Source organism: Tetrao urogallus (assembly GCF_951394365.1).
Source record: "Tetrao urogallus genome assembly, chromosome: Z".
In the NCBI taxonomy this organism is placed as follows: Eukaryota; Metazoa; Chordata; class Aves; order Galliformes; family Phasianidae; genus Tetrao; species Tetrao urogallus.
Genome location: NC_136816.1, coordinates 63,525,705 through 63,541,105, shown reverse-complemented (window position 1 = coordinate 63,541,105; position 15,401 = coordinate 63,525,705). Strand labels below are relative to the sequence as shown.

At 36.9% G+C, this 15,401-nt stretch overlaps 1 protein-coding gene across 1 annotated transcript in view; it reads left to right on the top strand.

Moving 5' to 3' along the window:
• Positions 1 to 15,401, top strand: part of WDR70 (WD repeat domain 70) — a gene marked incomplete at both ends in the record, with an annotated part of 144,152 nt that overhangs the window by 128,195 nt on the left and 556 nt on the right. The window contains 4 exons of the mRNA XM_079548964.1: positions 1,972 to 2,072; positions 3,825 to 3,904; positions 6,572 to 6,688; positions 7,628 to 7,790. Coding sequence (XP_079405090.1) covers positions 1,972 to 2,072; positions 3,825 to 3,904; positions 6,572 to 6,688; positions 7,628 to 7,790 — 461 coding nt within the window. The remainder of the gene's footprint in view (positions 1 to 1,971; positions 2,073 to 3,824; positions 3,905 to 6,571; positions 6,689 to 7,627; positions 7,791 to 15,401) is intronic.

Sequence of the window (15,401 nt, the reverse complement as noted above, 5' to 3'; positions counted from 1 at the left end):
AAAAGAGAGAATGGGGGGGTGTGGACCAAACTAGACATACGAAGGAATATGAAATGTCAAGAGCAATTCACCATTCAAAAGAGATTAGAAAGAGCTGCTACGTAACCATTGTCTTCTAGGTTAAATGTTTATCCCCTCCCAAGATAAAGGCCTATATTTTACTTGCACTCCTAACTATATTTTAGGTTTTTTAGTGTTATTTCTCTTTGTAGTACATTAGTGATTCCCATTTTTTTTAATTGTATGTGCGATATTATCACAGAATCTCAGGGGTTGGAAGGGGCCTCAAGAGATCACTGAGTCCAACCCCCTTGCTAAAGCAGGTACCCTGCAATAGGTCTCTCAGTTAGGTATCCAGATGAGTCTTGAGTACATCCCTAGAAAGAGACTCCAGAGCCTCTCCGGGCAGTGTATTCCAGTGCTACCTCACCCCTTCCCAATGAGTCAAAGTTCTTCCACATGTTTGTATGGAACATCATGTATTCAAGTTATAGGCCATTACTCCTTTGTCATTGCACACCATCGAAAAGAGCCTGACCTCATCCAGAGTTCTCCCACCTCTCTTTAGATATTGGTAAATATTAGTCACATCCCCCCTTAGTCTCTTTCCCGAACTGAACAGACCCAAGTCACTTGGCCTTTCCTCATACAGGAGATGTTCCAGGCCTTTCTCATCTTTGTCGCCCTTTGTCGCTGGAGTCCTTCTAGGAGATCCCTGTCTTTTTTTCACTGAGGATCACAGAACTGGGCACAATATTCTATATGTGGTCTCACTAGGGCAGAGTAGAGGGGAAACATCACCTCCCTTACCTGCTAGCTGTGATGTTTTTAATGCACCTCAGGATTGTGTAAAAGTAAAATAAAAAAAGTGCAGGTATTTTAATGATAAATGGATGCAGACTGTTGATTATTGAACTATTAACTCATTTTGTATAGTCTTTATTTTGTTTCTAATTTATAAAAGATGAAATGGAAAGTTATGAGGAAAACGAATAGAAAAATCAGCATTATTAAGTGAAATACTGTGAGTCACAGGATCAAAGAATCCTTAGAATTGGAAGGGACCTTTAAAGGTCATCTAATCCAACTCCCTTGCACTGAGCATGATGATGCATACTGCTAGTTTTGGATGCATTTATTACATGGATGAAAAAATACTATGAAGGCATCAGTCTTGGACAGTATTTCTTTCAGCTCTTACTGTCTCTTGAAAATAGTTATTGTGTTGGGTTTTTTTTTTTCCCTTTCAACTAGATGCACATGAATTTTTTGTTACTGTTAAGATGTGTTGTGAATTGTGACAACTTAAGTCAGTGGTGATTGAATATAGTGATCAGTCACATGGAGAACCGTGCTGTATTTATAAAGCAACAGTACTTTTAATATAAGAAAATCAGTTTCTATTCAGATTAGAAAGATGACAGAGCTGTGATACATCAGCTTCAAATACCAAGTTTTTCTGGGAGTTCTAGAAGAAAAAAGAATCAAAAGTGAAAATCAGCCACTCTGCAGTCTGTGGTCAGTGAGTGAGAGGTCAACACTATGAGAAAGCTTTAGTGTGAGAAGAGGGGAAAAACACATAAAGTAAGGAAGAGGGTGGAAGAATTTAGAATTATAAAGAAAAATGCAAGTGTAATGACAGCCTACACTGCTATATCTGAAGCACTTCATTGTTCTCTCTCAGATCCCCCTTCAATTTTGTATTTCCATTATGCCCACAAAGACTGTGGAGCAGTAAGACTGGAAACCACTCATTTGCCATTTCTCATTGCCACTCATTTGTACTTCCTTCCAGCCTACATCCATATGTTGTCTCCTTTTACACTGTGTTCAATTCTGGAGAAGGGCTTCTATTCATTCATGTATTCAAGTTTGTTTTTACTACAATATAGGATCAGCTGTTTGACCATATGAGTATCAATGCTAAAATGTAAGTGAATGACTGGCAATTAATATGTTGCTTTATTTCAGAGTGTTGTGCGTTGCCTTTGGCATCCAAAGCTGAACCAGATCATGGTTGGTACAGGCAATGGACTGGCTAAAGTATACTATGATCCTGTTAAAAGCCAGAGGTACGTAATAGTAATTAACAGTTGAGAACTCCTTATTCCCTTGGATTTAGCTGATTCTGTGATTATATTAGGAGATGAGAAAAAAATATTTAATAGTGTTTGTTTTGCAGAATTTTACTTACTTAGTCACAGTAAAGAAGAAAAAAGAACAAAAATTTGTTTTTCAATAGCTGTTCATTTTCCTCCAGAATCTTAGTGATGCTGTATGGTGACAGTTCTACCTGAATTTACAAACACATGTGTTTTGAAATGGCGTGAAATCTGCTGTAAGAATAACCAGCCTTTCATTTCACAAAATCATAGGACCATCTAGATTAGAAAAGACCTGTAAGATCATCAGGTCTAGCCACCAGCTCATCACCACCATGTTGATTAGACCACATCTCTAAGTGTCGCATCTCCAAGTTTCTTGAACACCTCCAGAGATGATGACTCCACCACGTCCCTGGGCAACCAGTTCCAAAGCAGTATCATTCTTTCAGAAGAAAATTTTTTCCGGCTATCCAACCTAAAACGCCCCTGGACCATTACCTCAAGTTGAACAGTTGAAAGCTGCTCCTATGGTGTTATTGAAAGTCTGCTTACTGTGATTAGTCCTTCTGATGTCATATTTCATTTCATTTTTGCAATAAAAAGAAGTATTAGCCTGAACTTCAGAGTATGTGAAGTAGTGGTGGAAGGCCTAATTTGAAACCTCATCTCCACCACCCCCTCCTGTCACATGTGGATTTTGCCTGCATCTAATGAAAGGTGGTAGTGATTAATCAGAAGGTGATTTGTCAGTCTAGAATGAATAGAAGAGGATTTAACTAGTCTATAAATACTTCAGCAATTACCTTGCTTTTACCATCTGGGTTGGCTGGAGAACTTCCTTCCTTATCAGCAGGGGAAAAATGTGTGTTTCATATATTCTGAGTGGTATGACTATTATTACAGTAAAGAGTTTAGTTCTCTTATATGCCCTCATCTTTTTTTCACTAGCATGCAGAAGCATTCTCTGTTGCAGTTCAGAATTCTGAGATACTTACAATGACCTGGACTCTTGAGTATGAAGTTAAATTCTTGTATATAAGATTGGCAGAAAGAAGTGTTATTTTTCTGTTTCTTATCAATTTAGAGGAGTGAAGGAAATTATGTAATCATTGTTTGGACCTCTCTACAGACAATGTTTGTCCCAGATGTAGCCCCAAGTCTCTTATACACACGCTACAAAAATATTAGCTCAATTTTGTACCCTTTTGATTTCTGGTAGATAACAGTAATAAGAAAAGTACCACCAGTTTAAATTAGTCCTGTTGCAATCAGATTTGTGCAGGTATTCCCACTATAGTGTTACAAACACCTCTAATAAGATAACTACTACCTGTGCTACTTAGGAAAGGAACAAGGAACAAATTATTGTCTGTGTTTGGAAAGGGGCACTTTCTGTGTGCATTCTGTAAGTAGTGTAGACAAGTGATGTGCGATAGGAGACTTCTGTCCTTACTTCCACATGTCATGTAAACTGATCGGAAAAAGAAACTACATCTTTTTATCCCCCTTCACATCCTCATGGACATACCAAGATATACACAGTCATAATATTCAAAGTGCCATATGATTTAGTGGAGAATATGTTGCAAGAATATGTTGAATAGTGAATAATATTCAACATAATATCATGTTGAATAAGTGAATATTTTGTGCTTGAATAAAAAATGGTTTCTGTTTGATACTAACATATTAACTGTGTTGCTCTATGTTTTCTTCCAGGGGAGCAAAATTATGTGTGGTCAAAACAAAAAGGAAAGAGAGACAAGCAGAGACTCTCACACAGGATTACATTATAACACGTAAGGAATTCATACATGTTTTTATCTGAGCCTCCTTAACTCCTTCTCAGTTATCATTTTACTTGCAGATGATTTAGGATTTAGTTTTGTATTTTTCCTTATTAAAAACCTACAGTCATTCCTTAATCTTCGGGTGCTTCATACAAATTTTTATAGCCCTGCAAATCTGGAATGGTACGTATCTGGAATGACCTGTAAAGATGGTGGTTGTATTCTACATTATGGTGCATTTGAAAAGACAACTACCTTAAAAAGTTGGAGTGACCTTTTTTAAGGATTTTGTTTTGTTTTGTTTTTTATTTTTTTTTTATAAAAGGACTTAAGGACTTAAGATCCAAGATTATTTTCATCCTTTCTTGAATCTTCAGTTTTACATAAGTAAATTGGTGAGTTGCCACTAGGTAACATGAACAAGTAACATGAGCAAGTACCAGAGGCAAAATCATAGATGTGAGGGATTGCTCTTAAGCAAATTCCTGTTGATCTTTCAAAATTTGGAACTTGCCTAGTAGCATATGGGTTTTAAATAGTTAAAATGTCTTTCCAGCTTAAGGGGTTACACTTCTGTAATATGACTCACTGATGGCCTTAGAAATTGTTATTGTTACTGTGAAAATTTTAATGACCTACTTTTTCCCAAGGGCAAATTTTACTAGGGGATTAGGAGTCTGAGCGGTTTTGGCCCTCCCTGTTAGCACCACCCTATGCAGTATTTCCTCAATTGGAGTGACAGCAGTCCCATGACTCTGCTGTACTACTTATTTTCTTCTTCTATTCCCATGGCGTTTGGATCCAGCTCTACTTACTGGTAATCTTGCTCATAGAAAACCACTGTTACTGAACAGCTGGCAGCAAAATAAACAATATTTAGAAGGAGAAGGTATGGGGAGTCTTGGTGACCAGGCCCATATCAAAGGCGTTTAGGTTCTTGATTCCCATTTCAGGTACTTTCCAGCCATAGTTGTCTCCTACTTACTTCACTGCTGCAGATGTGCAGCTCCAGTTCTTGGGCTGCCGTGGGTAGAGTAACATCTCATCAAGATTGTAGGTCTCCTCTGAATGCCATTCTCATTTGATCCTTAGTCCAGCCTTGATTATATTAACACTGTCTTTTCTCTAAAAATTGTGTGTGTGCTGTTGTTAAAGTTTATATTGTGTAGAGTGATATATTTTCCAGTAAATTCTGCTTAAAATTCAATAGAACTTGTGAATCTTCCACATCATTTTGAAATTATGTAAGGATATTTCCATATAAAACAAAGTAGTAAAAATACTTGTGACCAGTTAGTGAACTGGTTGTACAAATTTGCTTTTTGTGTATTATTATATTTGTTGTATATTAGTGAAACTTTTCAGAGGTTATATGTGTTTCTTCTGAGCTTACAGGTGGAACTGGGAAGAACTTGCCATCTCAGAAATCCCTTCCAAAGTGAACTAACTGCATTTTCCTCCTCGTGTTTTGTTGTTTGTTTATTTTTAATTGTAGCTGCTTCTTAATGTCTGAATTGCCAATACTACCTGTTTAAAAAGCAAGAACGCTTTTGGAGAATTGTGTATTACTTTTAAAATGTGGGAATGTGCAGCTTTAGTTTCCCTTGGACAGACTTGACTCCTCAGATGTTCTATGCAAACCAATCAAATACATTGCTTTGAAATGCCAGAAACAATTTGCTGTTAACCATCATGAAGCCTGTAAAAAAGACCCCTGAAGATTATTCCCAAAGTTCTACTCCTGTTTCATATGACTGACTTTTCATTGTCGAATAAATTTAGCAGTCTTCCAGAAGTAAACTGGAAAAGAGGGAGCTAACAATCTGATAGATCTCTGGATGCTGCTTTCCTTTTTGTATTATTATAGAGCTAATTTCCCTCCATTTAAGATTTTGTTTGTTTGTTTTTTGTCTTCTTTGAGTCTTTTGACCCCAACACAATTTCCCGCATTTTGGGAAACACCAGCTATAAGCACACTGGAGTGTGAAAGCTAAGCCTCACCATGAGAAAACTATGTCCCTTGACATGGTATTCCTCTTCTGCTACTGAGTGTAGTTTTTCTGAGCAGACTGAAATAGCATACACGTAAAGTACAGGAATTGAAGATGTTGCAATTTTCTAAAGAAGAGAATTTTTGAAATCATGATAATTCATCCAAACTCTCAGGTATTCTTCCAACCTTGATTAGTGCTGTAATTTAAGAAAAAAATGAGCATGATTTTGTATGCAGAAACATCATGGTTCATTGAGGGGATTCCTTTTTTTTCCAAACTCTAGATGATCCAAAAGTTCATCTAGAGTTTTCATGCTGCTGGATTACTGGAAACGTGTAGAAAAATTGAAAGTTCAGAAAAAAAAGGCAACCAAATGGTCACAATGCTAATGTTGCGAACAGAATGTCAGAGGAATAAATCGTGTATACATAAACAATGCAATCAGTATTTCACATGAAATACTGGTGCCTGAAGGCACCCTGGAAATTTGGCTACTTCCTTGTTTGAAAAATTCAAAATTTAGAGTGAAAAAGCCCTCCAGAATGCAACTCATTGCTTGGGAGACTGCTTCTGCCACCTTTCATGTTGTACGGGCAAATCATAGTCTGTACCATCTTATTAAGATGATAAAAAAATAATAGAATTTCTAAGATTTTTTGTTCTTTAAACTTTGACTTTTCAGCTCATGCACTTCCAATGTTCCGTGAACCACGACAGCGAAGCACCAGGAAGCAGCTGGAGAAGGATAGGTTGGACCCAATGAAATCTCACAAACCAGAACCTCCAGTAGCAGGACCAGGTAATCTACACATAATCACTTCACACTGTTCTGTGCCAAAGAGCTGTCTTGTTTGAGTTCTGAGTTTCTTGAGTGAGATCACATAGCATTTGCAAAACAACAGGCTTGAGAAGACTGTGTAGAGGAAATGGACCTGGGAGTATTGATTGATGCTCAGCTGAACATGAGCCAGCAGCATGCCCAGGTGGCTAAGATGACCAGTGGCATCTTGGCTTATATCAGAAATAGTGTTGCTAGCAGGAACAGAGAAGTAATCATCCCTCTGTACTCAGCTACACCTTGACAAATGTGCTTAGTTCAGAGGCTCCTCAAGAAAGGCATAGAGGCTCTGGAGCATGTTCAGAGAAGGGCGGTGAAGCTGATAGGAGGTCTGGAGTGCAAGTCTTGTGAGGAGCAGCTGAGGAAACTGGAATAATTTAATCTGGAGGAGGCTCAGGGGAGACCTTATCCCTCTCTACAGCTACCTGAGATGTTGTGGTGAAATGGGTGTCGGCTTCTTCTGCGTAACTAGCAATTCAAATAGAGGGAATGGTGTCAAATTGCAGCAGAGGAGATTCAGGTTGGATGTTAGGAAAAACATCTTATCTAAAAGAGTGGTCAGGCACTGGAACAGGCTCCCCGGGGAGGTAATGGAGTCGCCATCTCTGGAGGTGTTCAAGAAACGTTTAGGTGTTACAATAAGTAAGACTACTGTATGGGTGTCCAGTACTGTAAGATATTGCTCTTTGATTGGAGTACTTACCTAAAATAAATTAATAACCACAGTTACTTACTTTGTGTAATCAGTAAAACATTTAAGAGAACAAGTCCTAAATTAAGCTCCTTCTGTCATCTTACCTGGCTTCTTCATATCAGATCACTGTTGCAGACATTATATGTTTATCTACTTCTTGAATGTTTTTCTATAAAATATTAATTTCTCTTTTTTTATTTCTATAGGTCGAGGTGGCCGTGTTGGAACTCATGGAGGTACCTTGTCGTCGTACATAGTCAAGAATATTGCACTGGATAAGACAGATGATAGCAATCCTCGGGAGGCTATTTTACGTCATGCAAAGGAAGCAGAGGAGAATCCATACTGGGTTGCTCCAGCATATGCTAAGTAAGGAAGCAATTAAAAGTACAAGTAATATTTCTGGAGGCCAGTGGGACTTCGGTAAAAATAGAAGACACATTTTTAACAGTATACTTTGCCTTTTCTGACTTATTGTCATTAATAGGTAAACCAAGACTGTATCATGCTCTTACATGTAAATAAGAGCTTTCATGAGTTTAAACTAATAGAATGTGATATTTCCATTTTTAAAATTTGCCCGTCAGTGCTAGGAAATAATCTTAAAGCTTTCTGAATTCACTAGTCTTCTAGAAGTAAACATCAGAAACTGATTTTAAAAGATAATATGCCTTTCGGTAAGTTACTGTCCCATGACAGAGTCCGGCATAGTGGGTTCCCTCTGGCCCTGACAGAGTCTAAGATTAAACCTTCAGAAATATTTGCTTGGTGATATGACAGTGTAGTTTAAACAGTTTCTTAGATGTTATTGATTACTTGGATTTTTCATGCATTGGGACCTGCCTACTGCTTGGATTAATTTGGTCTTAGAGGTACAGAAGTATTAAAAATTGCACTGAGAATTGCACTCAATTTAAACTGCATATGTCAGGGTGATCCTTGTCCTCTTTACACTGAAAACTGCAATATTCTTCCTTAGTGATTTCTATCATGTATTTATTTATTTTCTAAGAATTAGTACAATTCAAACCATTAAAAAATAAAATTTTGGAAGTATAAAAATACTCAGTAAATAAATGTATTTGATACTTTGAAGGATTTGTATTTGATATTTGAAGGAGGGAAGATTTAGGTTGGATGTTAGGGGGAAGTTCTTTACAAGGAGAGTGGTTAGGCCCTGGAATGGGCTGCCCAGGGAGGTTGTGGATGCCCCATCCTTGGACGTGTTCAAGGCCAGGTTGGACGGGGTCCTGGGCAACCTGATCTAAATGTGTATGTTTGCTGGCCCTGCTAGGCAGGGGGGTTGGAACTACATGATCCTTGAGGTCCCTTCCAACCCGGGTGATTCTGTGATTCTGTGATTCTGTGTGATACTAAGGAGCAGAAAATGCCACTTACAAATTACAAATATTTTAACATTTTGTTATTGTCACTGCTGTGTTTGTTTTTGGGTTTTTTTTTGCACAAAGTAATCTGCCTAGTATAAGTAGTATCTTCAAAATTAATAGGGAAAAGTTGTGAAAAGATGGAATAGGCTTCACAAAACAGGCAGAGCTGGTAACAGATTGGATTTTTTTTATTAGCAGCCCATTGTTTTATCTCCTAGGACGTATTTTCATTTGTACTTTACTTACTGTACTTTTCTTACTACATCTGTAGCTCCTTAATGAAAACTACATTTCCAAAAATTTGGAATGTAATAAGAAGCATAGCTCTTTCTAGCAGAGACACTTATTTCCTAACTTGACCCTTAATACTTTTTGCAAAAATACTTTTTGAGAACATAAGTACTCACTCTGACTTTGACTAAATAATTAATAAGTATGGTGTTGTTCTGAAGTACATCAAATCAGTGCATTCTATGGTACCATCCTTGTATGAAGTCAAAGAAAGAAACGTTTGACAGGCTAATTCTGTAACAGTTGTAATGCCAACTGTTGATTTTTAATTGCTTGATGGTTCATGTTTCCTAAGGATGAAGTTTACTTTGAATGTGTGGGTACCTGTTTTTATTTAGAATGTGCAACTATTTGTTCTCAGCAGTAAACACAGTCATTTATTTGATCAGGTAGATACCTCGTTGTATTTTTGGCTAACCAACTTCATTGACTGTAGATTGAGTTTCACCTCCAACACCTGCAATGTAGCAGGCATGAAAGTTTTAAAACATAGCTGTATTACAGGAGGCTTACTGTGTCAGGTGGGTGGATCTCATTATGGTTTCTTGTTAAAAGATGTAGCTGCAGGGGAAGAAGAGAGCTGGCTGAGAAGTAGGGAGGATGCAAGTCCAGACTGCTATTAACTTACACACCAGAAGGTGATACGTATGTGGGGGAGTTGGGCTGCAGCCAGCAGCATACTGCCTTGACAGTTTTGTCAGTTGATAAATCTCATGCCAAGGAAATTGCTGCTATCCTTGCTTCAGAATCTTGACTTCAAGATGTACTCCATGCAATGAGCTTTTTAAACCTTTTCTTATTACTCTTTGTTATTACTCTTTGTTATTATTTATATACAGTTATGACAATGAAATACAAAAGCTTTACAATTGTTTTATGTCCTTAACTTTCAGAAATGGAGCTCTATGTTAGCAGCTGCAGACCATTGGCAGTCATAGATTCATTAGCTGCTTACCTGCATGCATGCATAATACAGAGGGCTGCACTATATTGCATCCAATATGTGACTTTATAGGTAGTGCAGATTTACCTGGTATAAAGCATTTTACAGACCTTCTTAACAGATATGTATTTTATTAAAGTACTGGTAATTGATGTAAATTATCACAAAATATTGTTTTTCCATAGAGACTCTTTTAAAATCAGGGCTCATAATAGTAAGCAGTATACAAACTTAAAGAAACTCTTCTTTAGTTAGGACTAGTGCTTCTCTTATAGGATAGGATACATTTGAGAGTTACGAAAGGTGATATTCTGATGTGTATTTAAAATGACATGCTGCCTTGAGACCTTGGAAACACATCAGTGTGTTTCATTTTTTCAGTGGTGTTTATTCTTTTCACTAATTTATTTCTTTGCTATCAGTTTTTCCACATTTCTGTGTTAACTTTAATTTAAGTGTGGTGTAAAAATATTCATCTCAGATAACTCTTGTTTGATAAGTCCTTTGTTTTTGCTGTCTCATAGATGGTTATTTGCCTACAGTCTTCAATTTTCCTTCTTAGGAAGATGTCTAAGGAATAGGTATTTGTTTTCTTTAGAGCTTGCTACAAAGTAACGTTAGTCAAAGAAGACTAAGAAACATTCATTTTCTTACTGATAAGTTTTTATAGCTGCCTGATTGTGATGCCTAAGTTAAGAGTTCATCTGGTCAGAATTGTAAGTGATTAGGTCATTCTGAGCCAGATAACATTTTAAACCAATTAATTTCTTTGTGTTTTCACTTTAGAAAGTTTGTTTAATACCTATGGCATAACTTTTGCTGTTAGTGTATACACTGTATGAAAAAAAATCCTTCTTTTTAAAGGTGCCTAATCTGTTCTTGAAGCCAAATATTTGCTTTATTTATCAACTGAATTTATTTTCAAGCTTCTTATTATTAGCATGGCTTTTCTGTTTGTCTTATAATTTGTGCCAGAAAAGGAGAGAAAATACGTGAATGGCAAAAGGGTGGGTGAAAATAACACATGCTGCTGAGAGGATAATGCTAAAGAATAATAGTAAGTACAAATGAAATTAGAAGATGACATATCACAGAAGGCCAATGTGAATTAAGTGTCAAAAGAGATGAGAACAACAGCAGGAAAAGTCTGGATGGAACGATTTAAAAAAAAAAAAAAAAAGTAAAACAAAAAACAAAACAAAATTTAAAAAAACCATGAGATTTTTGGGGAAAAACCTTGTTGAGACCTTGGCATGAGTTTTTCCATTGGAGTGAAAGGAAAGGAAAAACAGATTGAAGATTTCAACTAAGGAACTACAGGAAAAGAACTTGAGGCATCAGTTGTAAATGTTTGAAAATTACATTCTTTGTGAGCTGTTTGTTTTAACACAGCTGTACAGAGATACTGTAAGGACTTCATATGTCCCTCTGAAGGATCAGTATGAATTACTAAGCATTGTAGCTGAGGGGCTAATCAGGCCCAGATGTATCTTTCTTGTGTACTGTAGGGAAGATCAGGGTGAAATTTGCCTCTGCATGAACATAGACCACAGTTCTTAGAAACCATCTTACATTACAGAGTTGTTGCTCTATTTGGCTGTCTTTGTCATTGCTGTTTGCCATAGGCAAAAGGGAACAATCTAGCTGCACTGTATTTACTGTTTTTTCTAAGTAGTATTATGAGTATGTGAAGTGTTAGTCATATTGTGGGTCTTGTAGTATTCTTAACTGCAAAAGCAGGACTGAACAGAATGTTTTAGAACAGTGATTTTGCTGACACGTTGGTATGTTTAAGCTAAATCTTTTTTGGAGGTTGTTAACCTCCAAAAGAGAGAAGTCACTGAGAAGAGTCTAACTACTTCTTGAGGTAAGGAATACAAAGGTGCCTGATGCTTGAAGGTTCTTGCCTGTCTGAAAGTAGCCTGTTTGACATGATTCTGTTTTTCACGTACACTTGAAAGTCTTTAAATTTGTTTCAGTGCAAAATAAACTCTAATTGTAAAAGTTACTGTGACAGAAGTCACATGCTGTTGTATGCAATTGTGTTTTCCAGCTGGTTTAGCTATAGCAGTATTTTTTTAAACTGCAACTTTGTGAATCACAGATGTCAATGAGCTACTTTTACAGCATCTGTAAAAAGCAAGTAAGACAACACATAACCAGAGGGATTGTAGTGACTCTAGAGAGGTCTCTGTGAACCCTGGATTATTATTTTTTTTTTTTTCTTAAGTTTCTGCATAGTTGAACACATCGCAAAAAAGTGAAGTAAAGAGGAGTCTAGGAGTCTAGGAACAAATCTACCAAGAATGGTCTTTGTTTTCCTCTTTTTGATTACAGCCCTTTGATGTAACTGACAATAGGAATGCCTTTATCGGTGTATGAGATACTAGTTTCTTCTGACAGTCTTGGAATTCCACTGTCATAGAATAATGTAGGTAGGAAGGGACCTCTGGAGATCATCTAGACCAGCCTCCTACTTAAAGCTTTCTCTTAGATTAGGTTATTCAGGTTCAATTAGATCAGGTTTCTCAAGAACGAATGCAGTTGAGATTGAATATCCTCATGGAGAGAGGTTCAGCAACCTTTCTGGGCAGTTTGTTCTAGAGTTTGACCATCCTCATAGTAAAAGAAAATAAAATTACTTCTATCTAACTAATATTTTCTATGTTCCACATGTTCTGTTGTCCCTCGTCTTATAGCTGCAGCTTTAAGAAGATTCTAACTCCATCTTCTCTGTAGCCTCTCATGATGTTGTGATGTAGTTGTAGATAGCAGTGCAATACCTTTTTAGCCTTCTGTGCTGAAGACACACTTTGCTCAGATTCTTCTCATGTACAGTATACTCCAATCCCCTAACTGTCTTGGTAGTATATTTCCATTGTAACCAGTCTGATGGCCACCCCTGTCTCTTATACTATAGAGCCCATAAGTAGCTATGCTAATTCAGATGTCATTTCACAAATGCTGAATAAAGAGGAATTTTATGGAATCTCTTATGACTATCTCTGTTAAGATAGTCAGGGACAGTATGCTTTGCTAAATCTGTGCTGGCTGCTCCTTATCACCTTATTGTCTTCTTGCACCTAGAAACGTCTTCCATGAGGATTTGTTTCATAGCTTTCTCAGGGTGAAAAGTTAAGTAGACTGACCTGTGGTTTACCCAGAACTTCCTTTTGCCTGTTACGAAAATGAATAGCTTGCCCTTCTGAGTCATCAGGACTCTATTCTGGTGACTATGACTTCCTGAAGATGAAGAAGAGACATGGTAGAATCCCCATCAAAGGAGGTTTTCAAAATGTGATAGGACTGGCTGCTAAATAATCTCATCTAGGCTTGCTTTTCCCAGAAAATGTTGAACCTTATGTTTTGAGGTCCTTTCCAACCTAGGCTGTGTTTGATTTTGTAGTTCTCAGGGACAAAGACAAATGAAATTGATAAGAGAGTTGATGGAGAAAAAGAGCACAGCTTTCCAAAATATTATCTAGTTCTCAGAAATGCAAACATTTTGAAGTAGTATACCTGTTTTGATAATTTTCATATAAATACTAATCATGCAGCAAGCTCCTATACAGTGGCAGTCTCCACTGCAATTAGTAAGCAAAACAATGTGTGTTTAAATTAAATAGTCACTATTGATAATTGTGTAAGAAAGAGTGTTTTCTGTGCTTACACCTTTAAGTCAGTCAGGTGTTAGAAGTATCCCAGTTGCTGCTGTAAAACTTGTAGAGGTTGAATGGCTTCCATTACAGCTGAGCTGAGGCTACAGCCATTTCATGCTAATTTTTGAAAATGAGATAACAAGCAGACTTGATTTCCTCCATATATATTTTCTTGAGACAGTTACCGCTGGATTATGCTACAGTCTCCCCCCTTGGCCACATTTTTATTGGATTCCGAGTACCTTACTGATGTTTCCTGACATCTGTAATTGTTCACAGGGCCTCTTCCATCACAGAAATTGCATAGCTTCTGACGTTCACTTCACAAGTTGTGTAATTCTTCTTGAGTAGAAATTTATGATAAAAATTGTGAGTGTTGAAATTTCATGAAATGATTGATTTGCATTTGATTAATTGTGTCTTACTAACAGACATCTCAGTTCTGGTACCTTTAGTTACCTAAGTTTGGGTACCTTTCTTTTGATTGTTGTGATAAAAGGAAGGTACGCTTCTAAAATGTGCTAAATAAGCTGTCATCAACAGATTTTGAAAAAGTGGGAGAGACAGAAGATTCCATATATTCTGTTTCTTAAGCAGACAATGGAATCCATTATTTGTGCCAATGAAGCCTTCGTCCCCATTGGCTGTTTTGGAATCAATGGTGACTAAAAAAAAAATCCTCTTTCAGTGATTGGTTAAGAACAATTTATGTAACTGTTTTCTGATGAGAGTTTACTTACATTTCTGTTTTCCATGGAGAACAGAATGACTCATCTAGTTTAGGTTTTCATAAGCATTCAAGTTCTGCTAATGTGTAATGAGGCGTGCAGCCTGCACTAGGGGACTATGTATTAATTGCGAGTTCCTCTATAGGACCATCTCTGGCACATCCTTGGCCTTTTGCTAAGATCAAGTGTAGTGTAGCATCCTTTGGAAGACAGAGAAGGAGGCTGGCCAACAGAAGGATTTCATGTATACAGAAAATCATCTTTGTCTAGTACCTATGTTATACTGTATATTTAACAACTGAAGGATCTTGTTCTTTATTGGCCAGTGTCTTGCTATTACTCTTCAAAGTCAGTTGAATTACTCCTGTTATGTCGGTAAGGCAGACAGTTACGGTGCACCTCGTGCATTTTGTTGAGTGTGCCAAATAACAATTGTTGTAACAATAGTGCTTCATATCCTCAAACTGCTGTGTTTTAGTTAATTACATTAGTTAATACACTAGTTAATACACTAGTGTATTAACATTAGTTAATACACTAGTTAATTAGTTAATACATTAGTTAATACACTAGTGAGCTGATGACTGCCTTGGATGTGTTGCGTATTTTGTCATGTAATTGATGTAATGAGAAGTTGAGCACAGCCAACTTCAAAAATCTGTTCGTTTCAGACATTAATTGTGCTAAGAATTAGGTTGGTAGTGGGCGCCATGCAGTAATTAAAGTGTAATACACAGGAACTGAATGTCCAAACAGTTTTTTGAGATGCTGCTTGATACTATGTTCATTTTAAAGGCAATTAATAAGTATTTTTACAACGTGTAAGTATTATTTAAAATAAAGGTAAACATTGGAGGAATAGATACCATCAGGCTTGACTGTAGGATACTACAGTGTCTACATACTGTGTTCTCATATGAAGATCATTAATTTTATTATGTTACAGTAGTGCTGGATAAAATCTCTAGAGG